The sequence below is a fragment of the Bos grunniens genome, chromosome 6, assembly GCF_055505025.1.
Source record: "Bos grunniens cultivar Pamir isolate PY7600 chromosome 6, Bosgru_T2T1.0, whole genome shotgun sequence".
Classification (NCBI taxonomy): Eukaryota; Metazoa; Chordata; class Mammalia; order Artiodactyla; family Bovidae; genus Bos; species Bos grunniens.
In genome coordinates, this window is record NC_141170.1 from 19,964,487 (window position 1) to 19,991,102 (window position 26,616).

The 26,616-nt window shown below is 40.4% G+C and overlaps 2 protein-coding genes and 1 long non-coding RNA gene across 62 annotated transcripts in view; 2 read left to right on the top strand and 1 right to left on the bottom strand.

Moving 5' to 3' along the window:
• The window catches only part of THAP9 (THAP domain containing 9), a 25,599-nt gene extending 22,385 nt beyond the window's left edge, over window positions 1-3,214 (bottom strand). For all 3 annotated transcript variants that reach the window (XM_086405072.1, XM_086405073.1, XM_086405074.1), the window contains exon 1: window positions 3,063-3,214. In XM_086405072.1, coding sequence (XP_086261198.1) covers window positions 3,063-3,142 — 80 coding nt within the window. In that variant the 5' untranslated portion in view covers window positions 3,143-3,214. The remainder of the gene's footprint in view (window positions 1-3,062) is intronic.
• On the top strand, window positions 2,989-11,208 carry LOC147370374 (uncharacterized). 9 transcript variants are annotated; one of them, XR_015165229.1, is made up of 7 exons: window positions 3,276-3,415; window positions 3,703-3,858; window positions 4,218-4,305; window positions 5,260-5,323; window positions 5,726-5,797; window positions 8,871-8,945; window positions 9,962-11,208. It is a non-coding gene; the product is annotated as an uncharacterized LOC147370374 (long non-coding RNA). The 9 variants fall into 9 exon arrangements; XR_015165227.1 differs by having other exon boundaries at window positions 3,402-3,557; XR_015165234.1 differs by lacking the exon at window positions 5,260-5,323 and having other exon boundaries at window positions 2,989-3,415.
• Window positions 11,209-13,828: 2,620 nt separating this feature from the next.
• SEC31A (SEC31 homolog A, COPII component) overlaps window positions 13,829-26,616 on the top strand; it is a 59,695-nt gene continuing 46,907 nt past the window's right edge. For 23 of the 50 annotated variants that reach the window (XM_086405017.1, XM_086405023.1, XM_086405024.1 and 20 more), the window contains exons 1-4: window positions 13,829-13,917; window positions 23,021-23,103; window positions 23,769-23,892; window positions 25,181-25,379. In XM_086405017.1, coding sequence (XP_086261143.1) covers window positions 23,025-23,103; window positions 23,769-23,892; window positions 25,181-25,379 — 402 coding nt within the window. In that variant the 5' untranslated portion in view covers window positions 13,829-13,917; window positions 23,021-23,024. Of the gene's footprint in view, window positions 14,354-14,419; window positions 14,468-23,020; window positions 23,104-23,768; window positions 23,893-25,180; window positions 25,380-26,616 lie in introns of those variants that run through there. The other 27 variants (XM_086405018.1, XM_086405029.1, XM_086405060.1 and 24 more) reach the window with 6 other exon arrangements.

The window sequence follows — 26,616 nt, forward strand, 5'->3', positions numbered from 1 at the left end:
AGTAATCTAGAACATGAGGACTTTACTGATAGCTCAGTTGGTAAAGAATCTGCCTGCAATGCAGGAGACCCCAGTTCGATTCCTGGGTTGGGAAGATCCCCTGGAGAAGGGAAAGGCTACCCACTCCAGTATTCTGGCATGGCTTGCAAAGAGTCAGACACAACTGAGTGACTTTCAGTTCACTAATCTAGAAAATGAAATGAACAGGGAAGAAATCAGGCTGGAAGAGTCACAGCACACTGGTATAATAATTGTATCGAAAAAAAATTTTTTTTTAATTAAGCAGGTCTTGCTCTGGTCCACAACATATGAAACAAATAAAAGCAGTAAGTGAGTTCTTCCTTATTTAAAGAAACTAGGAAAAAGGCTGGAGAAGGCAATGGCACCCCACTCCAGTACTCTTGCCTGGAAAATGCCATGGACAGAGGAGCCTGGTGGGCTGCAGTCCATGGGGTTGCGAGGAGCTGGACACAACTGAGCGACTTCCCTTTCACTTTTCACTTTCATGCACTGGAGAAGGAAATGGCAACCCACTCCATTGTTCTTGCCTGGAGAATCCCAGGGACAGAGAAGCCTGGCGGGCTGCCGTCTATGGGGTCACACAGAGTCGGACACTTTAGTGACTTAGCAGCAACAGCAGCAGGAAAAAGGCACAGGAAAAACAGGGCAGCAAACGTTGAGAAAGAAATCAAAGAAAAGGGAGAGAACTAGGGAGAGGATGTCAGAACAGCCAAAGGAGGTGTCGGTTTCAAGTAGTGACCAGTACGATTAAAAGTTAAACAGGTCAAGAGAAAGACTTATTAATATAATTGCTCATTTAGGTTTGGCAAGATTACCAATAACCCTCAGTCAGTGGGTGTGGACAGATATCTGGCTGCGGTAGGTTGATAAGTCAACAGGACTTAGGGAAGTAGGTGCAGGCTTCTGTTTTGAGGAACTTGGTTGTAAATGGAAGGAGAATGGTAGGGTAGTGCAGAGGTGCACAAAGGTTCAAGAGTTTGTGTGTATTTAAAAGTGGAAGTAATTCAAGCCTGTTCAGTGTTTTTAGGCAAGTAACCATCAGAGAGAGCAATTTAAAATGAAACTAGAACAAGAACTAAGTGATGGAAGCAAATCTCAGAGAAGAAAGGATACAATTACAGCAGCTTAGGTGGAGGAAGGGCCTCCCTTAAAAATAAGCAACACTACAAAAAGCCTACCATACATAATTGAAACTCCTTGACATGTTTTTAGATAATTTGTTTCCTACATCTTCACTTTCCATTCTTTTATTTTCCCATGCTGTGCTTTGTGCTGCGCTTCTTTGCTCAGTCGTGTCCAACTGTTTGCGACCTCATGGACTGTAGCCGGCCAGGCTCCTCTGTCCATGGGGATTCTCCAGGCAACCACTGGGGTGGTTCACCATTTCTTCCTCCAGGGGATCTTCTCAACTGAGGGATCAAACCCAGGTCTCCCACATTGCAGGCGGATTCTTTACCATCAGAGCCACCAGGGAAACCCTTTTCCATGCTATTTCTATTTAAATGCTATCCTCTGTCCACCTCACCCTCCATTCTAGATAGAGTTCAAGGTCCAATTCAAATACCACTTGTCCCCTACAGGTCTTTTTGATCTTTTCATAAAAGTCCTTTGTCTACTTTGGTCTAACTCGCTACCTCATCATATTGCCTTATTAGGCTACCACTTTAAAAAATACCAAACATTTCTTTCCCTCTGAGAGGATCTGTTCTACCCACTTTTCTACCTCGCATTAATTTCAGTGACCTTTACCAGACTGTCCCACAGATGTGGGTTCAAATCTGATCAGTCTGAAAATACACCCCAGTCCTGTGCCAAATGAAACTTCCTTGCCATGACCAAATACAGCCAGAATTGGACCTGGCTTGTAGAGCTGGGCTAATGATCGTGAACAACTGGTAAAGACACACAGTACTAGTTAAAATCTGAAAACAAGGGCCTTCAGAACCTTCCTGGGTACAAAAGCCCTGTGTCTCCTGTTTCTTACTTCTAAAAGTGGGGTGTTGGGGGGGGGGCGGGGGGTGGAGGGAGGGTGATGGAATTCAGTGTCCCAAGCCTTCTCTGAGTTCCAAAGAGATCAAAGCAGTGACTAATTAGGGAAATCAGGGAAAGCAGAAAAGTAGCACTTAAACCAGATAGCCTGAACAATAAATAGTTCAGTGACAACACAATAGTCCCAATTCCTTCTCAAGGAATACACATAACGTTTTGGCTATCTTTAGGTAGTTCTGTAAAAACTAAACCCCACCCAGGTGGAGAATGGTGACTACCTGTGGATCACAAGCCCTTAGACCTCAGGTTTGGAACCAGAGGTCTAACCACAACCAGAAAGCTGATGATTCAGTTTCTCCAAACACCAACCTGTTACCCCCACTCAATCAGAATAACGTCACGCACCCTGCAGCCCTCATCCCAAATGCCGCTTTGAAAAAATCTAAAAGCCATCAGGGAGTTCAGAACTTTTCAACACCATCTATCCATTCCCCTCGCTTGGCACCAATTAACGCTGGACTTTCCTTCACCACAACCCACCATCAGTAAATTGGATTTGCTAACCGGAGGGAGAAGGGAGGCGAGCTCTATTCCAAACAAGCTCTATTACGAGCTCTATTCGTAACAAACGCATATGTACTCAAGCTCCCAAGCAAGACACACACTAAAGAAAGCGCACGCCTTCAACAGTTCTTCTAAACTGCCTTCCTTTCTCCTCTTCAATAAAACGACGGAAAGGCAGCAAGACTCCTTTAGAGTAACTCCTGCTAAAAGCTACTGGGGTCCGGTAGGCAAGCTACAGGGCACTGGTAGGCAAGGAGAAAACAAGCACTTCGCAGACACACTCTGCAGACAAACACTGAGCAGGATGACAAACACAGAGCAGGATGACAAAACTGAGCGTTACCCTCCAGGTTGCCCAATTCCCTCCCCCGCCCCACGCTACGCACGACACGTCGACGGCGTGACGCACCACCCGGCCCCGCCCCCACCCCCGTGGCCTGCAGCGCCTGGCCCTGCTGGGAGTTAGCGCGGAGGCTGTTCTCACGCACTGGTGGAAAGAGAGGCCGCGCTCCCGGCTCAGCACGGTGTCTCGTGTGCTGCAGCCCACTGCCGAGCAACTTCGGGTCATCTTCTTGCTACGTGGGGCTCCACCTCCGGTGTTCCCGCGACACCATGAGTCGCGGTCAAGTTAGCTCCGCCCGCTGACTCCGCAGCTACCACCTTTATTTGTTTGAGAAAGGCGGGCTCTTAAGGCTCTTTGGCTCCCGCCCTACCTCTCCGCGGGCGCTGCGCTCGCCGCCGTGGCCAATCACAGAGCACGTCACGTCGCAGCAGCCAATCGGAAAGGCCGGGGGGTATTAAGCCAACCTCTGGGCCTCCCCTCGCTCCTCGTTGGAGGGTGGTAACTATATTTCGCTACAATGGGCTCTTTTTCGTCCGGCCTGGTGAAATCTAGGGCCATCCGCGCTTCTTCCGAGGCTCGGCCAGAGAATGCCAAGGGGGAAAGGCAGGACAAAAGTTGAGGCGAATCCAGAGGCATGCCGGTGGGTCTCAAAGTGCGAGCTCTGAAAGTGTCGGGAGGTCTAGGAAAGGATGAACGTGGCGCCCTAGAAATATTGAAGGCAAAATTAGAACCCAAATAAATTATTTAATGGGGGGCATGTCATTTTCTTGCATTTTATTTTGCAGTTATCTGATGCGGAGATAATGTCGGAGCTATTGGTAGAGTAGGTATGTGACCTCAGGATTTAATGAGAATTTAATACCAAGATAAGTCGGTTTTTAATTCATCGAGCTCTTTCCTGCAAGATCCTTTGCCGCAATGGGGATTAAGAAGGAGATAAGGTAAGAAGGTTCTGGGGATTTGGGGGGAAGCGCACGGTCTAGTGGGGACTCGTCAATAGAAGTACTAGGAGGGGCAGGAGGGAGGGCAGTGAAATGGTTTTGCTTGGGATGTGCGACATCGTGGATAGTTTTCAGGAATGAGAAGATCTTAGAACGATGTCTTTTTTAAAGCTCTTTATGTTTACGGTATGAGACTTCAGTTTTTACAGAAGAAACAAAATGGAGCCAAGGTGGGGCGTACTTTCTATTTTGCATGTTTGAAGACGTCCTTAGTATATTATGTAGCATCTTTCCTGCTTAACGTTGGAGGCTCATTAAAGAAAACGAATGTTCGTAAACTTTTTTATTTCTGTCTCTAGCTGCAAGAATGAGTCCAGCATCCAAGCAAGGTTGTTCTTTCTCCCTTGTTACTTAATCCAGATTCTGGCTGAAAAGATTCATCTCAAGGTATTGTTCACAGTTGCTTTCCATTATAATATGCTTATGTAGTATTCAGTTCAATCCTTGGAAGGAAAGTTATGACCAACCTAAATAGCATATTAAAAAACAGAGACATTATTTTGCCAACAAAGGTCCGTCTAGTCAAGGCTATGGTTTTTCCAGTGGTCATGTATGGATGTGAGAGTTACACTGTGAAGAAAGCTGAGTGCTGAAGAATTGATGCTTTTGAACTGTGGTGTTGGAGAAGACTCTTGAGAGCCCCTTGGACTGCAAGGAGGTCCAACCAGTCCATTCTAAAGGAGATCAGTCCTGGGTGTTCATTGGAAGGACTGATGCTAAAGCTGAAACTCCAATACTTTGGCCACTTCGTGCGAAGAGTTGACTTGTTGGAAAAGACCCTGATGCTGGGAGGGATTAGGGGCAGGAGGAGAAGAGGACGACAGAGGATGAGATGGCTGGATGGCCTCACCGACTCAATGGACATGAGTTTGAGTAGACTCTGAGAGTTGGTTATGGACAGGGAAGCCTGGTGTGCTGCGGACACGACTGAACGACTGAACAGAACTGAACTGAAAAAGTGTTGGTTCCAGGGAAGTACGCTTAGGCTCTTTGAACCCATTAAAGGTAACTTTAAATGGAGACTTAAAGTTACCATTATGGAGTATTAAAAGAGCAATGCTTGCGGGTGTTGGACATTTCTGATTGAAGTAGAGCCCTGGGCAAAAGGGCTGCTGTTAAGATAGGTTCAGGGATAATCTAACCTGCTTCGAGCTGGGCACGAAGGTGGGTGCTGCTCCTAAGAGAGTCCAGGTGCAGGCACACATTTTTCATTTTGTTAAGCTAGAGCTGCCAGTTCAGCATCAGAGTACAAAGAAGGGATGTTTTTCTTTCCTGCTGAATTAGTTCATGAGAATGTGGCTCTCAAAGTCTTGACAGTATCCATCTAATTATTTATTACAGATGGGTTTCAGAAAACTGCAGTGCTGGGGAACAATTGACTTCAATGCACACCTGCTCAATGAAAGTAACCAGCTTACTTTACAGCCACAGGGGGTCGGTGCTGTGGGTATTCTTAGTGTGCTTCTGGATAGGGAAGCATGCAATCCTTTATAAATGGCATCATTGATGTTGAGTTGTATTTATGTATTTTTACATTTGCTAATAAGCTTTATATACTTTTTGTTACTATTTTTCATTTTTTTCCTGGTCAAATTGAAGTTCTCAATTTATTTCTCATTTGATTATATCTTTGCTTCCTTCGATAGCTTCATATCCAATGATTAAACATTTTCACTGCTGTTCACATAATGAACTTATGTGATTACTGAATACATGAATGAGGATATGTAAGCTGTATTAAAGATATTATTTGTAGAAAGCACTGACCAGTGCAAAAAATAATTTGAAATAAAATATCTCTTTTCAGGAATTGTATTCTTGAAGATGTCGGAAAAAGATTCCTGGGTCTTGGAAGAGAATTACTAAAACTGCAGGGGAGGTAGTGTAATATCTTTCTTTTTTTTAGCATATTAAGTATTCCTGGTACAAGAGCAGTGAGTGGAAGGGGAGGATTGTCCAAGTAAAACATATATTTATAAAGGGTTGAATGAAATCTAACTTTCTGTTTTATGTTATAAAATCTCATTAATTGCTTACTTGGGGAAAAATTAGTAACAGCTAATGCTTATTGAGTTGTACTAAATGTTTTGTATGTGCAGGATTTTTTGTTTTTAACACATTTTTCTCAGCTATGAAAGCAAAAATAGAGGCTTTGCCTTCTAGGACTGGTATCTTCCGTATTGACTACCTATCTTTTTGTCAGATTTTTAGCTAGTATTACATTTATTTGTCATCCTGACATCATAAAATGTATTTCTAGTAACTGACATATTCTCACTGAATTTTTCATCCTGTTCTCTGGGGATTTTTGTTCTTCAGAAGGCCTTGGGGTTTTGAAATTATTGGTGACTGAGTATAAAGTCAGTTCTGAATCCAATCCTTGCCCATGAATTTTAGACCTTTTCAGTTAATTCATAAGTTGTACATTTTACTTTTTTGGATATAGATTATGACCTTCTGGGACTTCCCTCGCTTGGTTGGTTAAGAATCCGCCTGCAGTGTGGGAGACCTGGTTCGATTCCTGGGTTGGGAAGATCCCCTGGGGAAGGGAAAGGCTACCCACTCTAGTGTTCTGCCCTAGAGAATCCCATGGACTGTATGTATAGTCCAAGGGGTTGCAAAGAGTCGGACACAGCTGAGCGACCTTCACTTCACTTGACTTCTGACCTTCTGTGTTAGTGTTTATTGCTGTGTAACAGATTGCTCAATATTTGGCGATTTAAAGCAAACACTGATTAAACAGTAAGGAACGGAGGTAGAAGACAGACATCAGCTTCCAAACTGTCTTCAGTTGGCAAGCCTCCATTCCCTGATGGCTGTTGGCTGAAGGCTTCAGTTCTTCTTCACCGTGTGAGCCTCTCCCTGGGCTTCCTGAGTGTTCTTACCACGTGATAGCTGGCTTTACCCAGAGGGACTGGTCTAAGAGAAAGGCCAAGATGGAAGCTTGTCTTTTAATACTTTTTTTTTTAATTTGCTTGAAAGTGACAAAACATCGCTTCTGCCCTGTTCTGTTGGCCTTAGTGTGGTGTAGGTGGGCACTATACAAAGGTGTGACTACCAAGAGGGGAGGGGTCATCAGAGACCATCTTGGAGCCTGACTGCTGCTGCTGCTGCTAAGTCACTTCAGTTGTGTCCGACTCTGTGCGACCCCATAGACGGCAGCCCACGTAATTAAGTATTATTGTTGTCGGACCCGTTTCCCCTCTCCTAATTCCTCCTAGGTGGAAGTGGTTAGAGAAGCTCAGTAACACTAAACCGTAGATAGAAATTGTGTATCCTTTGCCTTATTATTTTGCTTGGGGTGCAGAATGACTTGAAACAGTTGAAATTTCTATGTAGAGTATTTCAAGGAATGTAGTCTGATTGCTTGTAGGCAATTACACAAATATTTGAGATAGGATGCATTAAAAATACAAATATGCAGCAGCAGAATTAGAGGAGTTTGCCCTTTTCCCCCAAAGGGTGAGTGTATGTCCTTTTCTTTCTGCTGCTCGCCGCCGCCCTGGGCTCTGTCCCTCTTAATGAGCAAAACATAGACCTTGTCAAGCAGTAATAATGTTCTGCTGCTGCTGCTAAGTCGCTTCAGTCATGTCCGATTCTGTGCGACCCCATAGACGGCAGCCCCCCAGGCTCCTCTGTCCCTGGGATTCTCCAGGCAAGAACAGTGGAGCGGGTTGCCATTTCCTTCTCCAGTGCATGAAAGTGAAAAGTGAAAGTGAAGTTGCTCAGTCGTGTCTGACCCTCAGTGACCCCATGGACTGCAGCCCACCAGGCTCCTCTGTCCATGGGATTTTCCAGGCAAGAGTACTGGAGTGGGGTGCCTTTGCCTTCTCCGCATAATGTTCTAAATAGGCAGAATTCTAATTAGTTCTGGAGACTTGTAATCTTTTTGAGTCTTTTCCCATCATCACTGCTTGAAAGTTCTTTGTTAGCAGAGACGACTCTCCCACTTTTCCTTTAAAGTTTTAGTGTTTATGATCACTGGAAACGTTGTCTGGTAACAAAGACATTACACACAGAGCGAGGCATAACCAGTTTGGGGATGTGTTAAGGTATGGGTTCAGTTCAGTTCAGTCGCTCAGTCGTGTCTGACTCTTTGTGACCCCATGAATTGCAGCACGCCAGGCCTCCCTGTCCATCACCAACTCCCAGAGTTCACCCAAACCCATGTGAATTGAGTCGGTGATGCCATCCAGCCATCTCATCCTCTGTAGTCCCCTTCTGCCTCCAGTCTTTCCCAGCATCAGACTCTTTTCCAATGAGTCAACCCTTCACATGAGTATTGGAGTTTCAGCCTCAGCATCAGTCCTTCCAATGAACACCCAGGACTGGTCGGTCTCCTTTAGGATGGACTGGTTGGATCTCCTTGCAGATCATCGAAAAAGCAAGAGAGTTCCAGAAAAACATCTATTTCTGCTTTATTGACATGCTAAAGCCTTTGACTGTGTGGATCACAATAAACTGGAAAATTCTGAAAGAGATGGGAATACCAGACCACCTGACCTGCCTCTTGAAAAACCTATATGCAGGTCAGGAAGGTATGGGTACTCCTCTAATATCAGGGTTAATGTTGAGAAGGCACCTCCAAGTTAGCATAAGCTGACCTGTACAAAGAAGTAAGTGACATGCTTGAAATTATCTTTGTTGAGTTTTTTCCAGTCATAGTAAAATTGGAAGTCTTGTCTGTTCTACGTGAGAAAACGGAAAACTATAGAAGTGTGCCTTTATGTATTTTTAAAGGGGAGCTAAGCAATAAAAACTTAAAACTAGAGCTTAAGTTGAAAATAAGTACAAATGTCCAATGATTAAACTTTTCCACTGCTGTTCACATCATGATTTGTTGTGATTAATGTATGTGAATGAGGACATAATGAAGAAAAGAAAATCATGATGCATATAGTTAAGATATGGTTTTTGTACATTGACTTGCCTGTAAATGTTTTTCATTTTAGGAATAAAATTGAAGGGTGTTTTTCTTAGAGAACACCATGTGTGAGATTTATCAAGAGTTTGAAGATTTATATAAGGTAAGAAGTTTATAAACTTATTTTTTTTAAGATAGTAATTTTAGAAAAACATTGGATTTTGTATTCATTATGTATTGAGCATAATGTGGATATTTAATTAAAATTTTTCCTCATTCAGCTTTCAAAGATAAAAAATATTATTTCAAAGATAATATAACTTTCATTTAATTCAGGAGAGGCTCTTGGGTGGGTTGGGGGGGTGTGTGGCAGGACTTTTAACCTTGATAATCATCTTTAAAAAATAATAATGATATAATTCTTTCAGGCCCTGAAATTCTTAGAGGTCATATATTCTTCGGTTTAAATTGGTTGAATTATTGGATATTCTGTAAATAATTCTTTGGTATGCTTGTGGATGACCATCCTTTTACTTGAGCTTTGTTCAAGAACAGTAGATAGGCAGGTAGTCAGAGCTGAGAACCTCAAACCTAATACCAGATTGACCTGCTGTGAATTAGGCATGGCATCTTGGGGTGTTTCTCAAATTTAACCAAGTTAATTTTCTATTTCTTAAAGTTTGATATAAACTTTATGGCCCTTAGTGATAAGATATATGAAATTAACGCATTTGAAAACAGAATTTAAACATTAATGGGCTGGATGCTACTGTTTTCTAGAAGTAAACATAGTACTGGCTGCTGTTCAATAAATGTTATACACATATGGGCTTGTGATTGTGAAGTTTTACAATCTGGACAACAGTACAGTTATCCAGAACTTTAATCTTTTGCAGTCCTTAAGACTATTGAAATGAGGGGAGGGGCTCTAAATTCTCCATAAATTTAAACACTCTAAAAGGGTGTTTTTGGACTGTCTGCAAATCCTTCTTTGAAGAATTCTATATAACATTATCTCCAAACATTCTTTCAGTGAGTATTTCAGAGTCTTAGAATTAACATTCTTTTCAGAAAAACTTCAGTTTTATTTGATCTAGAACTTGGTTGGCCAGTAGTTAACTAAATTGGGTTAAAAGTTGACTATTTTGTGAATTTCCAACACAAGTTTTTCTGTTTTAGATACGGGTCCTTTGCGCCATTTCAACATGTGAATCTTTTCACACGGTAGTTAAACAGCACCTGACCCACAGCAACACAGCGGAACTTTCAATTGTCACAATATTAACTGTGTATTATTGCATAAACTTGGCTATGGCTCTTTATTCCAGAATCATTATGCAAAGAAAAGGTGTGCATCAAGAATGGTATCAGTTACATCACTTCTTTCAAAGTCTTGGTCATCGAACATCTATTAGTTACACAGATAGCAAAGCATGTAACTGTTGCCTCCTTGTCTCCCAGTGATAAGCCCATGGAACATTTTACAAAAATGGATAATCAGAAGAGGGAATTGGTCAATAAATATGACTGAACTACAAAGAAATGAAAAATGATTAACACTGCAGATAAAATTAGTGTTAGAAGCTTTGAAAATGGCCACTGCAAAGCAAATATAGGATGATACCACGACCAACATGAAGCTACAGTACAAGCCACATTTTTTGAGTCTGATGAATATAAAAGCAAGGTAAAATTGGTTCAACATCTTTTAGTGTAAAATTTCACCAAGAACAGAAAGCCGCTTATGGTTGAAATGAAGCATTTACTTCTCCTTTGTAGTGTAATCAAGAACAAATACCAATCAGTTTGGCATTGAAATCAGTTGCTACATTGAAGGAAATGGTAATTACAAGGACATCTATTTACTGCCAGTAAAGGCTGGTTTCATCTCAAAGTCAACACAAACTAATGTTAAACTACCTAGTGAAGCTACAAACTCAGAGAAGGATGTTACTGTGAAATGTGTGCTCAGATTCCAAGAACTACAGGCAGTCCTTGCAGTAGCGAGAGGCTGTACTGTGGAAAAACTGCAGCATTCAGATGGGATGTAAATGGAGTTAGAAGATAGAGATGACCATTAGAGTGTTGACGCTGCTGCCATTCAAGAAACAGTTCTAGGTATGTAGGAGGCAGAACTCAGTGAAGTTTTATGTAGGAAAGCAGTTGTAAACAATGAATGCATCTCAAAAGAAGTGATGTTGTTGAACAACTTAACATTGAAGGAACTTGCAGAACTATCATGACATTGACTGTTAAAAGATAAAATTTTGGAAGCTGATTCAAACTTGGAAATGAATATGACAGTTTGCCAAGGCATAGATAAGATGCCTTGGCATCTCACTCCATATTATAAGTTTTATAATGAGAAAGCAAGCACATTTCAAAACTACTTGATACATGTTTTTTAATAAAGAAATAAAACGTAACTTTCAGTGTCTCCAGTGGTTTGTTTTGAGGTTTTTTTGTTTGGTGGGGGAGATAATTGTTGGGTTTGATTTTTTTTTTTTTTTGGCTGCACCATGTGGCTTGTGGGACCTTAGTTCCCTGATCAGGAGTTGATCTTAACCAGAGCAGTGAAAGCTACAAATCCTAACAACTGGACTGCCAGGGAATTCCCAATGTTTGTAGTGTTACTACAAATATTACTTTAAAACCATAAATTACAAAATTACACAAAAATTTATAAATTACATTTATAACCAACATCAAGAGGTTTTTTAATGTTTTGCCAAGTCACAAAATAATTGTTAAATATTAACAATTACTGTTAATCCCATAGATTAAGACTTTGCACCATTTCAGCTTGTGTAGTCAAAGGCAGAACCACCTGCGTTTAAAACAAGGAGCGGAGTTTTTATATTCAGTCAGATATAAGTGCATCAAGTCTAGAACTGTAAGCTTTATCATAACCAATTATTATTGACACTTTTCACATTGTATGCTACTACATCAAGGCTTTGAAATAAAAATTTATACAAAGTCATTTGGACTTTACAGGCAAAACCCTGTCTAACAGAATGAAAGAGACAGTCACTCACTAGCATCCAACTCTGACTTCACCAGGCTCCTCTGTCTGCGGAATTCTCCAGGCAAGAATACTGGGGTGGGTTCCCATTTCCTTCTCCAGGGGATCTTTCAGACCCAGGGATTGAACCTGGTTCTCCTGCATTGCAGGCAGATGCTTTACCGGTTGAGCTACTAGGGGAGCCCCCAAATATGGTCCGACTTTTAAATCGGATTTTTATTGACACCTTTTTAGGTAAACTAGTCCTTGGAATGGTAAGTGAAAAATGGAAGGCTTTTTAGAACTTGAAATTAACAACTATCCTAAGCCTCTTGAGTAGGTCTACTTCAGCCTTACAGAACTATTTGCTTTTTAAACTGAACCATAAGTATACACCACCACTAAATGGTTTACAAGTGATGCCAAAATCTTGTCTCCGATGCTGAACAGAAATAGTATGGAAGAGAAATAGTGGTTTTATTTCTTTGGCAAGCAAAGAGGGAACACAGTAGGCTAGCACCTCAAAACCTGCCTCCTTTAGGGAATAGGGAGAGGCTTTGTATCCCAGTGAAGGTCCTGCTTTTTTTTTTTCTTCTGCAAAATTTCAGAACAGCCACAGCTGGCATCGCACAACTCAGTAATCGGGTCATGTCTCCCTGAAGTTAAAACAACCTGTGACCTTTTTTGAAATGCTACAAGAGAATGTAGGGGGAGAAGAGTGCCAGATGCAAAGTATAATTCATACAGAATCAGAGTGATAGTTTTGTTTATCTTTGTAAAGGACAAGTCTAGCAGATAAATAAACAAGATTGCTTAACTCTAGCAGTCCTGTTTGGCTGGTATGTGCCTAAGACCATTCATACATGTATGTTTAGTGAACACAAAAACGTGCCTACTTTCTTAAATACGAGAGTTTGCTATATTTTACTTTACTTCCAGTGAAGGCGTTTAGAAATGCTGTATTGGGAAGAGAACTGCACATGTACAGGCTCTGGCGAAACCAATCAAGTTACAGTGTGACAAATGTTGAAGTGAAGTCCCTCAGTCGTATCCGACTCTTTGCGACCCCTTGGACAGTAGCCCACCAGGCTCCTCTGTCCATGGGATTCTCCAGGCAAGAATACTGGAGTGGGTTGCCATTTCCTTCTCCAGGGGATCTTCCCGACCCAGGGATTGAACCCAGGTCTCCCACATTGCAGGCAGACGCTTTAACCTCTGAGCCACCAGAGATCTCAAATAGTATCGCAGGATACTAACTACAGTACCTTATTCACTCCACTGTGCCTCTAGGGGCTTCCCTGGTAACTCAGCTGATAAAAGAATCCGCCTGCGATGTAGGAGACCCCGGTTCCATTCCTGGGTCGGGAAGATCTGGAGAAGAAAATAGCAACCCACTCCAGTATTCTTGCCTGGGAAAGCCCATGGACGGAGAAGCCAGGAGGGCTACAGTGTATGGGGTCGCAAAGAGTCGGCCATGACTGAGCGACTTTCACATTCATGCCTCTTTAGAGTAACAAATCAAGCATGTCCACAGCAGCCTTTGGGTATGATCAGATCGTTTGGTTCTAAATATACTCTCAATAAGAAATACCGGAGAACCAAGTAAATAAGTGAAATAACCCAGTAACAGCCTTGTAATAAGGCCCTTGCAGCCCGATTTCTCGGTGGCCGGTCGCGTCGGCAGCGTGGAGGGGGCCGCTGACGTCTCCCAGGACCAGCGCTACGTGGCGTTTCTGCTGGCAGGGGCCGGCCTCCCGCCAGACAGCTACGCCCACCGGGACTTCTCATTTTCGCATCATCCTGGCCACCGCACGCCGCCCCTTTGAATTCATAAGTGCAAGCGCGGCGCGGAAGCGAGTCCTCCCGGACTCCCACCCGCTACAGAGCCCCGACCCGGGCCCCGGCTCCGGCCCCGGTCCCGGAAGTGCCGTGGCGGGCCGCGTATCGGGGTGGGCGGGGCGGGGCGTCGCTCCCGGAAGCGTCGGCCAGCCGGCTGGGCGGGGCTGCGGCTGCCACGTTGGAGCGGAACGTGGAGGTGGCCCAGGCCAGGAGGAGGGGCGGCGGCGAATGCTGGGAGAGTCCAACTGGCGCCGCGCTCACGCAGGAACCGGTCGCCGGGGGTCCCCGCCAGGTGCGTCCTCCTGTGCCCTCCTGTCCTCTTTGCGGGTCCTGGGGCCTTCGGGGAGAGTCCAGGCCCACGCCTGTATCCCGGTCTCGGTCTCCGCTGGTCCCCGTCAGCCTGCGGCCCGGTCTCCGGCGGCGGCGCGCCCGGGTCTTCGTTTCGGGCCGGGCGGGACAGCGCCTGGCGTCACGGCTGCTTCGGGGATCGCGCCGGCCCGCATCCGCCGACGTTTCCTCCGCTGAGCAGAAGCGCCCCTGAGGCTTGCGCCAGGGTGTCCAGCCCAGGCGCGTAGCTGGCGTCTGAGATTAGGAGACCTTCGGACCCTGGTGCACAAAGAGGCGCGGTCCCCAAGGGCGAGGGAAGGAAACAGACCTCATCAGCATTACCTTGGTTGACTTTAGTTTGGGGTTTTTTGGTATTATCTGAGCTGTTGCCAGATTTAAAGGTAAATTTATAGGTTTTAACTACGGACTACTGTCACTTAACTGGGATTGTTTTATTTTAAGGGCAGTCGCCGCCGGTCGCAGCCTGTATCTCGAAGGAAGTATCATTCAGTGCTGTATGTTTTTGCTACTGATTTACTATAATAAGAGGTTAAAGTAAGGGGGCAGGTGTAAAATAAATCAAAATGTTGCCTGGGCTTGTGGGCATTGTAAACTTTTTCATAACTCGGGGAACTAATTTTACCCAGGTCATTCTGAAGTTTCAATGATGGTCTGTGATAAATCCTTCCCGCGAAACTGTATTTTCTAACCACAGAAGACTGAAATTGATTGTCTTTGTGGGCAACTGTAACTGTTTAATCAGTAGTTAGAGCTTCGTCCTTGAATCATACTATCTTATGTTTTCTGTACATAACGATTGATTGTTCTAGAGTTGGCTAAAGTTTACTTACCTTTTCTCAGTGGTTCTTTGCTCCTGTTTCCTCATTTCTCCCTAATTACAGCCCTGCGAATGGTTTGTAGACCCTTAACGAACTTTCCCTGGTAGCTTGGAAATGCGGGAGACCTGGGTTCGATCCCTGGGTCGGGAAGATCCCCTGGAGAAGGAAATGGCAACCCACTCCAGTATTCATGCCTGGAAAATCCCATGGACCGAGGAGCCTGGTGGGCTACAGTCCATGGGGTCGCAAAGAGTCGGACACGACTGAGCGACTTCTTTTCTTCTCTACGAACTTTTGGATAAGTTGAAGTGTTTTTGTTGTTGTGAATTTCTGTTACACACATCTGAGGTTATTTAGGTTTAGGAAATGTCAGATTTGAAATGAATTTCCAATTATATAACTTAATTTTATATAAGCAAGTTATTTTCTGAAACCAGTAAGAACAGAAAGAAATTTGTAAACTATAAAGAGCAATGATTCTTAATCTTTTGGGGTTCCTCTCTCTTTTTTCTAGAAGTATTTGTGATTTTATTTTGTTTTCTGATGTTCTTTTGATATTTATGTATTTATTTCTAAATTTTTATTGGAGTATAGTTGCTTTACATTGTGTTAATGTCTGTTACGCAGCAAAGTGAGTCAGTTATATGTGTACGTGTATCCCCTCCTTTTTGGATTTCCTTCTCTTTTAGGTCACCACAGAGCTTTGAGTAGAGTCCCCTGTGCTGTACAGTAGGTTCTCCTTTCTCCTTAGTTATCTGTTTTATCCAGAATATCAAGAGTGCATGCATGTCATTCCCAGTGTCCCAATTCATCCCATCCTCCACCCCACCCCCCACCGCCCTTGGTATCTATAAGCTTGGTTTCTAGATCTCTGTCTAATTGTGCTTTCAAATAAATTCATCCGTACCATTTTTCTAGATTCCCCATATAAGCGATATTATACAATTGTTTTTCTGACTTAACTTCACTCTGTATGACAGTCTCTAGGTATATCCATGTCTCTGCAAATGGCATTATTTCATTCCTTTTTATGGTTAAGAAGTATTACGTTGTGGGCTTCTGAGGTGGCTCAGTGGTAGAGAATCCGCTTGCCAATGCAGGAGATGCAGGTTTGATCCCTGGGCTGGGAAGATCCCCTGGAGAAGGAAATGGCAACCCACTCCAGAATTCTTGCCTGGGAAATTCCATGGACAGGGGAGCCTGGTGGGCTACAGTCTGGGGGGTTCCAAAGAGTTGGACACAACTTAATGAGTAGAGAACAGCAATGACATTGTATATATCACTCCACTCTCTTTTAAGGATCTGATGAAACTACTGGATCATCTTCCTAGAAACATGCACATACACACGTATAGGATTTTCTGTATATCGTGAGGTTTATACAATTCTAATTAAAGATTCTTATAAAATGATATTATTAAATTAATCCGTTGTTTTTCTAGAAAAGTTGTAATTCTTAAATAGGTTAATTTCAGGGACTTCCCTGGTTGTCTAGTGGTTGGGACTCCACACTTCTCCGGTGGGGTAGAGGGAGGGCACGGATGGAATCCCTGATTGGGGAACTGGGGATCCCATATGCCGTGTGATGTGGCCCAAAAGAGGGTTAATTTCAGCTCAAAAAGTTTTGTTGTATTAAGACTGCAGATAAGTGTGACACTATTTAGTTCAATGACCAGCGCACAGTTGCATCTTTGATTTGGTTTTGGCTGGGTGAGATGAGCCTAGACCATCAGTAACATTAAATAAATTCTCTGAAACAAATGTGCCCATGCTAATGAGGTATCTTGTCCACACAAGGTGGTTTTTTATTAGCCACAGTGGCAGCCGGGTATTGTGTTTCTGGTTTGGGAGTCAGAGTTTCCAGTTGTGATACCTCTTTGACTTTTTACTTCCTGAGGTTTAGTTCAGTGCTCCATGTATGATAACATTGTGAGGTTGGAGCTGTTTAGAGGTTAGTGCTGTTGGGTTTTAGTGTTGCTTCACAAAATCAGCTTTTAGAAAATGCAGGGGGAAAGTTTCATTTCACTGCACACAATTGTTGCGGAGAGAAACTTGGATGAATAAATAAAAGTTGTGGTCTGGATCGTAAATTTTTTTCAGTAGATGTATTCTTTTGAAGATTCACTGGGGTACACATTTTAAATGGTGACTTTTGTATTAGCTGCCGTTTACAAGCATTTATTTACCAAGTGCCAGGCACTGTTCTCTGTGAATTCTCACAGCAGACCTATGGCGTAGATGCTTTTATTATAGTTATTTTACCAAATGGTTAGCCAAGACGGACATAGATAAAATTACATACCAAAAGTCAGCTAGGACACGTGGAACTGGGATTTAAACTGACAGTGTTGGCTCCAGTCTCCATACTTTAACTGCTCTTCTTTTGGTACTGTCTTATACGGGGCATGTGTGAACAAACCATTGTCCTCACAGTTTTCTTTTCATATTTCACAGTGATTGTGTTCTGTGCAAAATAGTTTCAAATGAAATAAATCTGCGTGGTGTGAATTCTAATCACATACAATATTGAAAAAAATTACATAGAGAATTCCCTGGCAGTCAAGTGGTTGGGAATCTGTGCTTCCCCTGCAGGGTGATGCAAGTTCGATCGATCCCTGATCAATTAACTAAAATCCCACATGCCACGCAGCACAGCCAGATAAATAAATTGAAATAAAAATATGTCATTAAAAACTACAGAAAGTTTTTAAAGCAAGTCTTACTTGGGAAATTGACATGGTTTAAGAGTTCTTCATATTTTCAAGGAAACTAGTTACAACTAAATGATCAATTGTAAGAGAAGGAGATACACATGTATCTGATGAAGCTGTATTTTCATAGTATTCTTAATAGTTTTGAGAATGATTGTAGCTTATGATATTTTTGTTTAGTTAGATTCAAACTGCTTAATGTAGTTCAAGGCCATTGTCGTAGTATAGTATTTGATTTTTTTTTTTTAAACAATGGTATTTAAACCTTACGTTCAGTACAGGTTATTAAGTGGAACTGCTTCTGATGGCACATTGAGTACTAAGGCCAAGAAACAGATTTTATAAATGCTTTGAATTCCCTCTTAACTCTTTTATGTTCTTGTAAATTAGTCTCTCTCTTTCAGTAAATGTTACCCATTAACTAAGTGCTCCTGAATTCCTGTAGCCCTTGTACCTTTCCTCCTGGAGATACTGTAATTATATTCAATTGGGTTTAAAAATATATATATATATGTAGCTATTTTGTTTTCAATATTAGAAATTATTCTAAAGGCATTTTAGGAAACCTTTTTTTTTCCCCCAAGCAGTACTTTCCCACTTTTTAAATAAGAAAAGATCCTTTAAAACAGTTAAGAATTTAAAAATTAAATATTTTACTTAAAATTGGTCTTTCTAGTGCATCAGTCTTTTTGTATTCCTTTAAATATAGACATTCAGAATCAATCCAGCAATGTATATCTCACTCTGTGCGAAACAGTTTTAGATCCAAAAAGGGTAAAAGTTGTAAGACTTGATTGAAAACAAAACAGTATTTGTCGATTTGGTGAAACAAGATGACCAAACAAGATGAAACAAGTTGATAAAACAGACTGGGAAAATACGTAAGCAATATGTACTAAGAGAATGTTATAAAGTTTTACCGAGATAAATGAGTTGCTTAAAGTGTTCCGGCAGGTAGAAAAAGTTTAGATCAGTGTTGATTGATCAGTGGAGCAGATTTCATGAAGGAGATGGGACTTACTAAAGACGACTGAGAGGAGAAAGAAGGCATTTCATATAAAGAAAATAGGCCTGTTTTTTACCTCTTAGAAAATTGTGAGTTGTTTTTTTTTTCCTTTTTTCCTTCACAATAATCTTAGGAAACTAGATGTGCGATTTTCTTGATTAATCTCATGATGATAATAATCTTTAAAGTAGTTAGTGTATTAAAATGCTTTTTGACTTATGTGCTAGGCATTGTGTTTGGACCTCTGTAAAATACATTTCTCTCATTTGAACTTCACAACATCCCCTGAGGTAGTCACACTTATCCCCATCTTACAAGTGTGGGAATTGGGGCTCAGAGAGATCAAATAATGTGTAAAGGTGTCAAAAGTAGCAGGGTCAATGTTCAGGTTGAAGGACCAGAAGGACCAGAAGTCAGTGTTCCGGACCAGAGGTCCTGCCTCTTTGCAGTGTGATTCAGCCTCCTAATGCATCCACTTTGCCTGACCTCGCCCAGTTTCTAAAATTCATTTCTTCTTCCCTTAATTTCATCATGCATTGTAGTTTCTTTGCCATTCAGTATTTCTCCTAAATTTTAATATTTTTTGTATGATTAAAATTGAATACTTGAGCTTCTTGTAGCAAGTAAGAGGCTGGACTCTGGAGCTCACTTCTGAGTTCAGATCTTGGCTCTGCCCCTTGCTGGCATGTTCAAATCATTTCATCTTTCTGTCCCTTCCTTTTATCATCTGGTCTTCAAATGTAAGCAACTTGACCATGTAAGACTCAGGGCATATTTTTAGTCTAAGGCCCTCTTAAGAAAACTGTTAGAGGATGAACTTCATCCTCCAGAGATGAGTAAGAAAACTCGCAAGAGTGCTATTGGAGAACATTGAGTATATTTAACTGCTATGGACCTGAGGCTGAAACCAAAGTGGGAATAAGGGAGAAAAGATAAAATGTACATGTTACATATCTGATCGTGTAGAAATTGGTCATCAAACTAAAAAATTGAGAGAACTGGGAAGCAGGAAGAAAATTGGAGGTAGAATAAATTTGTGGATTGCCTAATCTGTAATGTCTAGGAGTCAAAGGACATCATTTAAAGCTGACAAATCAGTAGAAGTATAAGCGTATTTAACAGTACAAAGGGAAACTCTGAGAAAGATGATACTAATGATTATAACTGTGTGCTGCAGGAGAGGCAGTAAGCTATATAAGCTAATTCTGTTAGTGCTCGTAGTTAATTAAACTAGGTAAAGAAATAAAGGATTAATGGTATTAAATGGAAATTACTTAAAATTATAGTTACAAAGATAGGACCAGAAACATACAACAAATCAGTGCTCAGAGAAAATTCAAAGCCTAAAGAAATAATAAAAATGGATAAGTAAAGCATTTAACTAAAAAGGTAGAAAAACTTTTTAAAAGTGAAACTAATAAGTAAAGCCAAAATTTGACTCTTTGTAAATACTTAGTGAAACAGGTTAAGTCACTTAGCTAATTTTTCAAAGAAGGGTAGGACAAAACATGAATATTATAAGGACTAATCACCACACACAGCACAAATTAGAAGAAGCATGAGTCCATGTTTAAGTCTAAACAAATAAATTAGAAGATTGTATAAAAGAGTACAATAAAGGAACATCATGGGAAAACATAATTTACAAAAATGACCTTGGATAAAGAAAATTCAAATAGATCAATATCCATGGAAGAAACAGAGAAAATTACCACTTACCTTCCCTTCAAAATACCAGACCCAGATATCTCATAGGAGAATTCTGGTAAATCCTTAAAGAAATAGTAATTTCAGTGTTGTTATTGAAAGTGTTCCAGAGCATGGGAAAAGAAGAAAACCTCCCACATTTGTTCTGAACAAGTGTAACATTGATACCAAAACCTGACAAAGAATGTACAAAAGAGGAAAACTATCAATTAAATCTCGTTTAAGACTCTAGGAACGAAACTCTTTTTAAACAAAATCTAGGAGCTCTGTAGTAGAATCATGGCAAGAGAAGTTGATGCATGGTATGAAAAGATGATTCAGTATTAGGAAATCTGTTAGTGCTTTGTTTTGTTAGTAAACCAAAAGAGAAAAATCATATGGTCATCTCCAATTACCTAATGAAAAAACATTCAACAAAATTCAACACCCAGTCTTTATGAATAGCATTCAGTAAGATAGTAATCAATGGCTATTTCCACATCCATGTTTGTATACATATGTATATTTATTTACTCGTACAGGTGTAAGTGTGTGTGGACACTCACTCACATCTGTACAAATATATGTGTATATATCTCAAATTCCAAAACCATGCCGAGTGGTGATACAGTAGGCTTTCCCACTGCAGAACAGGACAAGACAAGAAATAGCGCTGTTATCACTGCTGTTGAGTATGATACTGTTAGTCCTGGCCAGCTCACACAAGAGGAAGATACCAGAGGAGCGACAGTGTGAAATGAGGAGACTGGCTCTGTTGGCACATGGTATGAATATATATGTGGAAACCCCAACAGAATCTACTGAAACACTACTCCAAAAAGAGAATTCAGTAAGAAAACAGGATTAAAGATTAATGTAGCGAAATCATTAGCCTTCATTTAACAATGAGATCATAGACATAATAGTGGAAGGAAAAAAAGCCACATTTGCAAACGAAGCAAAAGATGAAATACTTAGGAGTAAGCAGACCCAGTATGTCAAAAAAATTTCAAACAATACTGAAAAATAAAAAAGAAGGCTTAACTCTAAAGACATGTTCTTGATTAGGAAGATTCACCATTCTGTCAGTTCTCCATAAATTAATTTATTAATTTGGTACAGGTTCAATAAAAAATACTAACATTCTCTTTTTTCTGGAATTAGACAAGAAATTTTCTGATTGTTTATGTCGTTAAAAAACAAACAAAAAATAGCAAGGAAAATGGGTGGGGATTATTGAAATCATACTCATGTAAAGCCTCAGTATTTAGAAGTGACATGCCTAGCATGTAAATACATGGGCATAAGGAATGGTAATCACAGAATAAATGTACATGAATACTGAAATGTAAACCTTAGCCTATATCCTGATGTGTACAGGAATATAAACCTAAATATTAAATCTAGAAATAAATACAGGAAGTTGGTACATGATAAAGGTGGTATCTAAAGTTAGTAAGAAAAAAATTTCAATAAATGATTTTGAAGTAATAAAAAATACATACTTCGAATATATTCAATACACTGTATATACCAGGATACATTTCAAGTGGCAGTATCCATCAGAATTAAATTTACTTTTATTCTTTAACCCATCAGTTTTACCTCTGGAAAACTATAGCTTTCCTTGTCCATAAGTGAAGTAACATGTATGTGTGGCCATTTATTTCAGCGTTGTTTGTAAGAATAATAGCTCAGTTGATAAAGAATCTGCCTGCCATGCAGGAGACCCCAGTTCTGTTCCTGGGTCAGGAAGATCCCCTGGAGAAGGGATAGGCTACCCACTCCAGTATTCTTGGGCTTCCCTTGTGGCTCAGCTGGTGAAGAATCTGCCTGCTATGCAGGAGGCCCCGGTTCAATTCCTGGGTAGGGAAGGTCCGCTGGAGAAGGGAAAGGCTACACACTCCAGAATCCTGGTGTGGAGAATTCCATGGACTCTAAAGTCCATGGGGTCACAGAGTCAGATACTCCTGAGCGACTTTCACTTTCAAAAACAATTCAGGTGTTCTCAGTAGGAGACTAAGTAATTAGATTAGGCTACATCTGAGAGTGGAATACTGTGCCATGTGAATGCATTTATGTAAAATAACAAAGTTGTTTTTGTTGGTGGTGTTTGGCAGAATGTGGGATTTTAGTTCCCTGACTAGGGATTGAACCCACACCCCCTACATTGGAAATGTGGAGTCTTAACCATGGGACCACCCGGGAAAGTCCAACAAAGATATTTTTAATGCTGTAGCACAGTATCTCCTGAGTTTTTCTACGAAAGTAACTTTCACATAGAATATATAAAATAGTAGCATATGGGATTGTAGCTTGGAGTGACCATTTAAAAATTTGTTTCTGCTTTATCTTTAAAATTCTTTGGGTTTGCTATATTCCCCTCTTAGTCTGCTTTATTTAAAATTAGTTTGTCACACTGCTCTTGCTCCTGAGCAGTCCTGCTCCAGGAAGGCACACCTTGTTCGTTACGTGCCTTCTCTCCCCCTGCTGCACTGCCGCCTGTCTTATCTTGACTGAGACGCATACTGCATGCAAGACTGATTAACCACATACTATCCCTGTTTTTGCACGTTTCCTTCCAGACAGATTTTTCAACGGAAGGATGATAATCTATAAACAGAATAGCCCTATACTTGTCTCAAAATAATTTAACAAGTTTCTTTCAAATGGTCCACATTTCCCAACAAATGATACCTAGTCCAATGTGATTTATTGGCATTCCAGCATTACTATTAATGTATTGGTTTGTCCAATATATTTCTATGTTAAAAAATGTTCCATCTTACATGTTTATTATATTTCTATGTGAAATGTTCTCTTTAGCAGGATGAAGTTAAAGGAAGTAGATCGTACCGCCATGCAGGCATGGAGCCCTGCACAGAATCATCCCATTTACCTAGCTACAGGTAAGTTCAACAGAGAGAAGACCGTATAAGTCACCTAATTTCTTATTTTCCACATCTGACTTATTTATACTTGGCCTTTAAGATTCAGGTCAAGCTTCAGCTCCTCTAGAAAGCCTCTCCTCTCCTGATGAGATACGTGCAACATTCCTTTCAGCTGAGTTCAGTGGCCTTCCTATATGCTTGTACATCATAGTGTTAATCATGGTCTATTACATTTATAGTGTCTTCCTCACTTCAGAACTGTGCTCTATCTTTATTCCTGTGGTATTAAGCACAATAGATAAAATGTAAAAAAGTTAATAAATACCAATTTGAATGAATGGACAACAGTTTTGATGCTCCTTTTTTATATAACTAGAGTTGAAGTTATATCATTTGTGACTATAAGCATGGAACTGTTCTTTCAGAGATTTTATCTATAGACTTAAAAAATTGTCTGTACTACCGACTTTTACAAACATCATCTCTGAGCCTTGCATCAGAATCTTACTGCTGTAGTAATGGAAAGCATCTGCTCAATGGTATACGTGCTGAGATTTCAGTCATTAATGTAGCATTCATGAGTGAGATAATTGAAAAACATGCATTTAATGTCTATTTTGTATGGTTTTCTCTGAGTCTTTCTGGTTTTGCATGTGTAGTTACCATGAATATATTTTCTATAGGAACATCTGCTCAACAATTGGATGCAACATTTAGTACCAGCGCTTCTCTTGAGATATTTGAATTAGACCTTTCTGATCCATCCTTGGATATGAAATCTTGTGCTACATTCTCTTCTTCTCACAGGTATGAGATTCAACCTGAAATTTATGTGATTATTTGATTATATGTTGTAGTTGATGCCTAGTGTGTCTATAAGTGTTCCATTATGAAATTGTAAGGAATACCGTTAGTGACATATTTTGTGAAAAAATATCTGAGTTGTTTAGGCAGAAGTTTAAAAAGTGTCTATATATGTTCTGTTGAATTTCCTTTTTTTTACGGACTGTTGTGTGTAGGAAGGAAAGCCTCTAGTGTCTGGTATTTTTTTCCTCATGATATAGTAGAGTTACTTTCTTTTGCTTTTTTTAATCTTACCTCTTTACAGAAAAAGGTAGGCATGACTAGAAAAAGTAGTTAGATGAATATTAAAATGTTAATAGTGATTTTCTTTGGATGGAGGTTGCTTTTTTCCCCTATCTACTAATGTATTTCAAATTACATTTCACAGAGAATTTTATTAACATGGTTTCTGATACGATAAGTATTTAGATGGGTAGATTTCCAAGTACTTAAGCTGTATAGGATACTTTAATTTCAGTAGCAAAATGTGCTTTATAGCATAATGCCTTGGCAGGTTTTGGTGAAGAGATTGTACCTTGGTTAACAATACAGTTCAAATCCTGGCATCTCCCATGGGATGGCTTATAATCATCCAAGCCCTCCCACTGTACTGGGAATCCCAGATGCCTTTCATCTGGCAGTTTTTCGACTCAGTACCATTGTTATATATCTCCATGCCACCTCCATACCAAATTGTAATCTTTTATTCTCCACCAGTGGGTGGAGAATTATGTCATAATAGACATAATTTTGATATCACTTTTTTACTGTCAGAATACATTATTTTTCTTAGAAAATTTCAGATGACTCCCTTAACTGCTTTACTGTTTAACAGATGACATGTTACTGAGTACTTCTGTAGTCAAATAAAGTCAGGGGAAGTGGTTGATGAGCTCTATTTTATAAATGAATCAAAAGCAGCTTAGGGAGATTAAGTAACTGGCTCAGGGTCTCACAGATTCTAAATGGTAAAACCATTCTAAGGCTCTTATCTTCTGACACACAAATCAAGTATACTTTGTTGTATTAGCTGTACAAAAGAGTTTTTGTACCCTTCAAGGTTACAAAATGAAATATGAGTATAAATAAAAACTAAAATGCCATTTCACCAACTTAGGTACAGTTACCAGGAATAGAGGAGAAGCAGTGTTTTTGGTGTATTTATGAAAAGGCTTAAATATATAATTTCCAAATTCTTTTCTAAGTTTATCTGACTTCAAAAAAGAGTATTTTTGCTCATTTTCTTTTAAAGATACCACAAGTTGATTTGGGGACCTCATAAGATGGATTCCAAAGGAAATATCTCTGGAGTCCTGATTGCAGGTGGTGAAAACGGAAATATTATTCTTTATGATCCTTCTAAAATTATCGCTGGGGATAAGGAAGTTGTGATTGCCCAGAATGACAAGCATACTGGCCCAGTGAGAGCATTGGATGTGAACATTTTCCAGGTTAGACTTTTGACGTTTATTCATATTTCTTGAGATGCACGCTGCCTATTTGAAGTAAGTATATGAGTCTACTGTGCCTCAGTCTTGGAGAAAGCTAAAACTGTGCCTATGCAGGTTGTTGAGTGAGTGTATTTGTATGAAGAATGAAAGGTTCAGAGTTGGCTTCAGTGACTGATACACTAGCCCCAGGGAAGGGATCAGGGTGATGGGTTTAGTTCTAGAAGTCTGGAGATGTCATGTCATCTTACGGACATTTTTAAAATATTAGGCACCTCAGAGGTTGAAAACCTAGTCTTTTAAAAGTTTGTCTAGGCTACTTCCCTGGTGGTCCAGTGGCTAAGACTCTGCATTCCCTGTGCAGGAGGGCCTAGATTTGATCCCTGGTCAGAGAACTAGATCCTAGAACTAAAGACGCTCCATGCCACAAGTAAGACCTGGTTCCTCCGGTGCTGTTGTATGTGGGTTAATCTGTTGTTTTATTAGTGCTAAATGTATTTATGTCAGAGATTACTACTCTATCAAATAATAAGATGTATACGTAAATATAGTATAAATTTAATGGGCAATTAAGAATCTTTGTACTGTTGCCATTGTAAACATTACTGAATGTTAATTGTAGAAATGTTAAATAGCAACCCACTCCAGTGTTCTTGCCTGGAGAATCCCAAGGACAGGAGCCTGGTGGGCTGCCGTCTATGGGGTCGCACAAAGTCGGACACGACTGACGTGACTTAGCAGCAGTAGCATACATTAATAAAGATCTTGAATTAATAGGACATTTGAGTATAATCAGAAAATAAATATTATCTTTAAAAATAAAAAGCTTGATAGTTATTTTTCTTGTATTATAAATAGATATTTTAGATATAGAAATACAGAAACCCAAACTTCTTCGTTTTCTGTGGCTTGTGGTGCCCACTCTTTAGATTAGATAGCTAATTTCCAACAACTGCTGATTTTTGGTTCGTGTCTTATATCATAGGTGGCTACTGCCATGGAATTCCTCTGTTTTCAGAGTTGTATGTCAGTTGTTGTAGTAGGTTAATGAGAGTGAACAGTAAAGGATGAAGGTCAGTATATGAATCTCATTGTCTTCCTGGACTTCATATCACAATTTTAGGGTCTTTTTGATCCAAACAGTGCACAACATAGTTTACCTAGAAATACTACCACCTGGCGCAAGACGGAGCATACATGAAACAGAAATACGTGAGGACAGACACGGAAAACAGGTTTA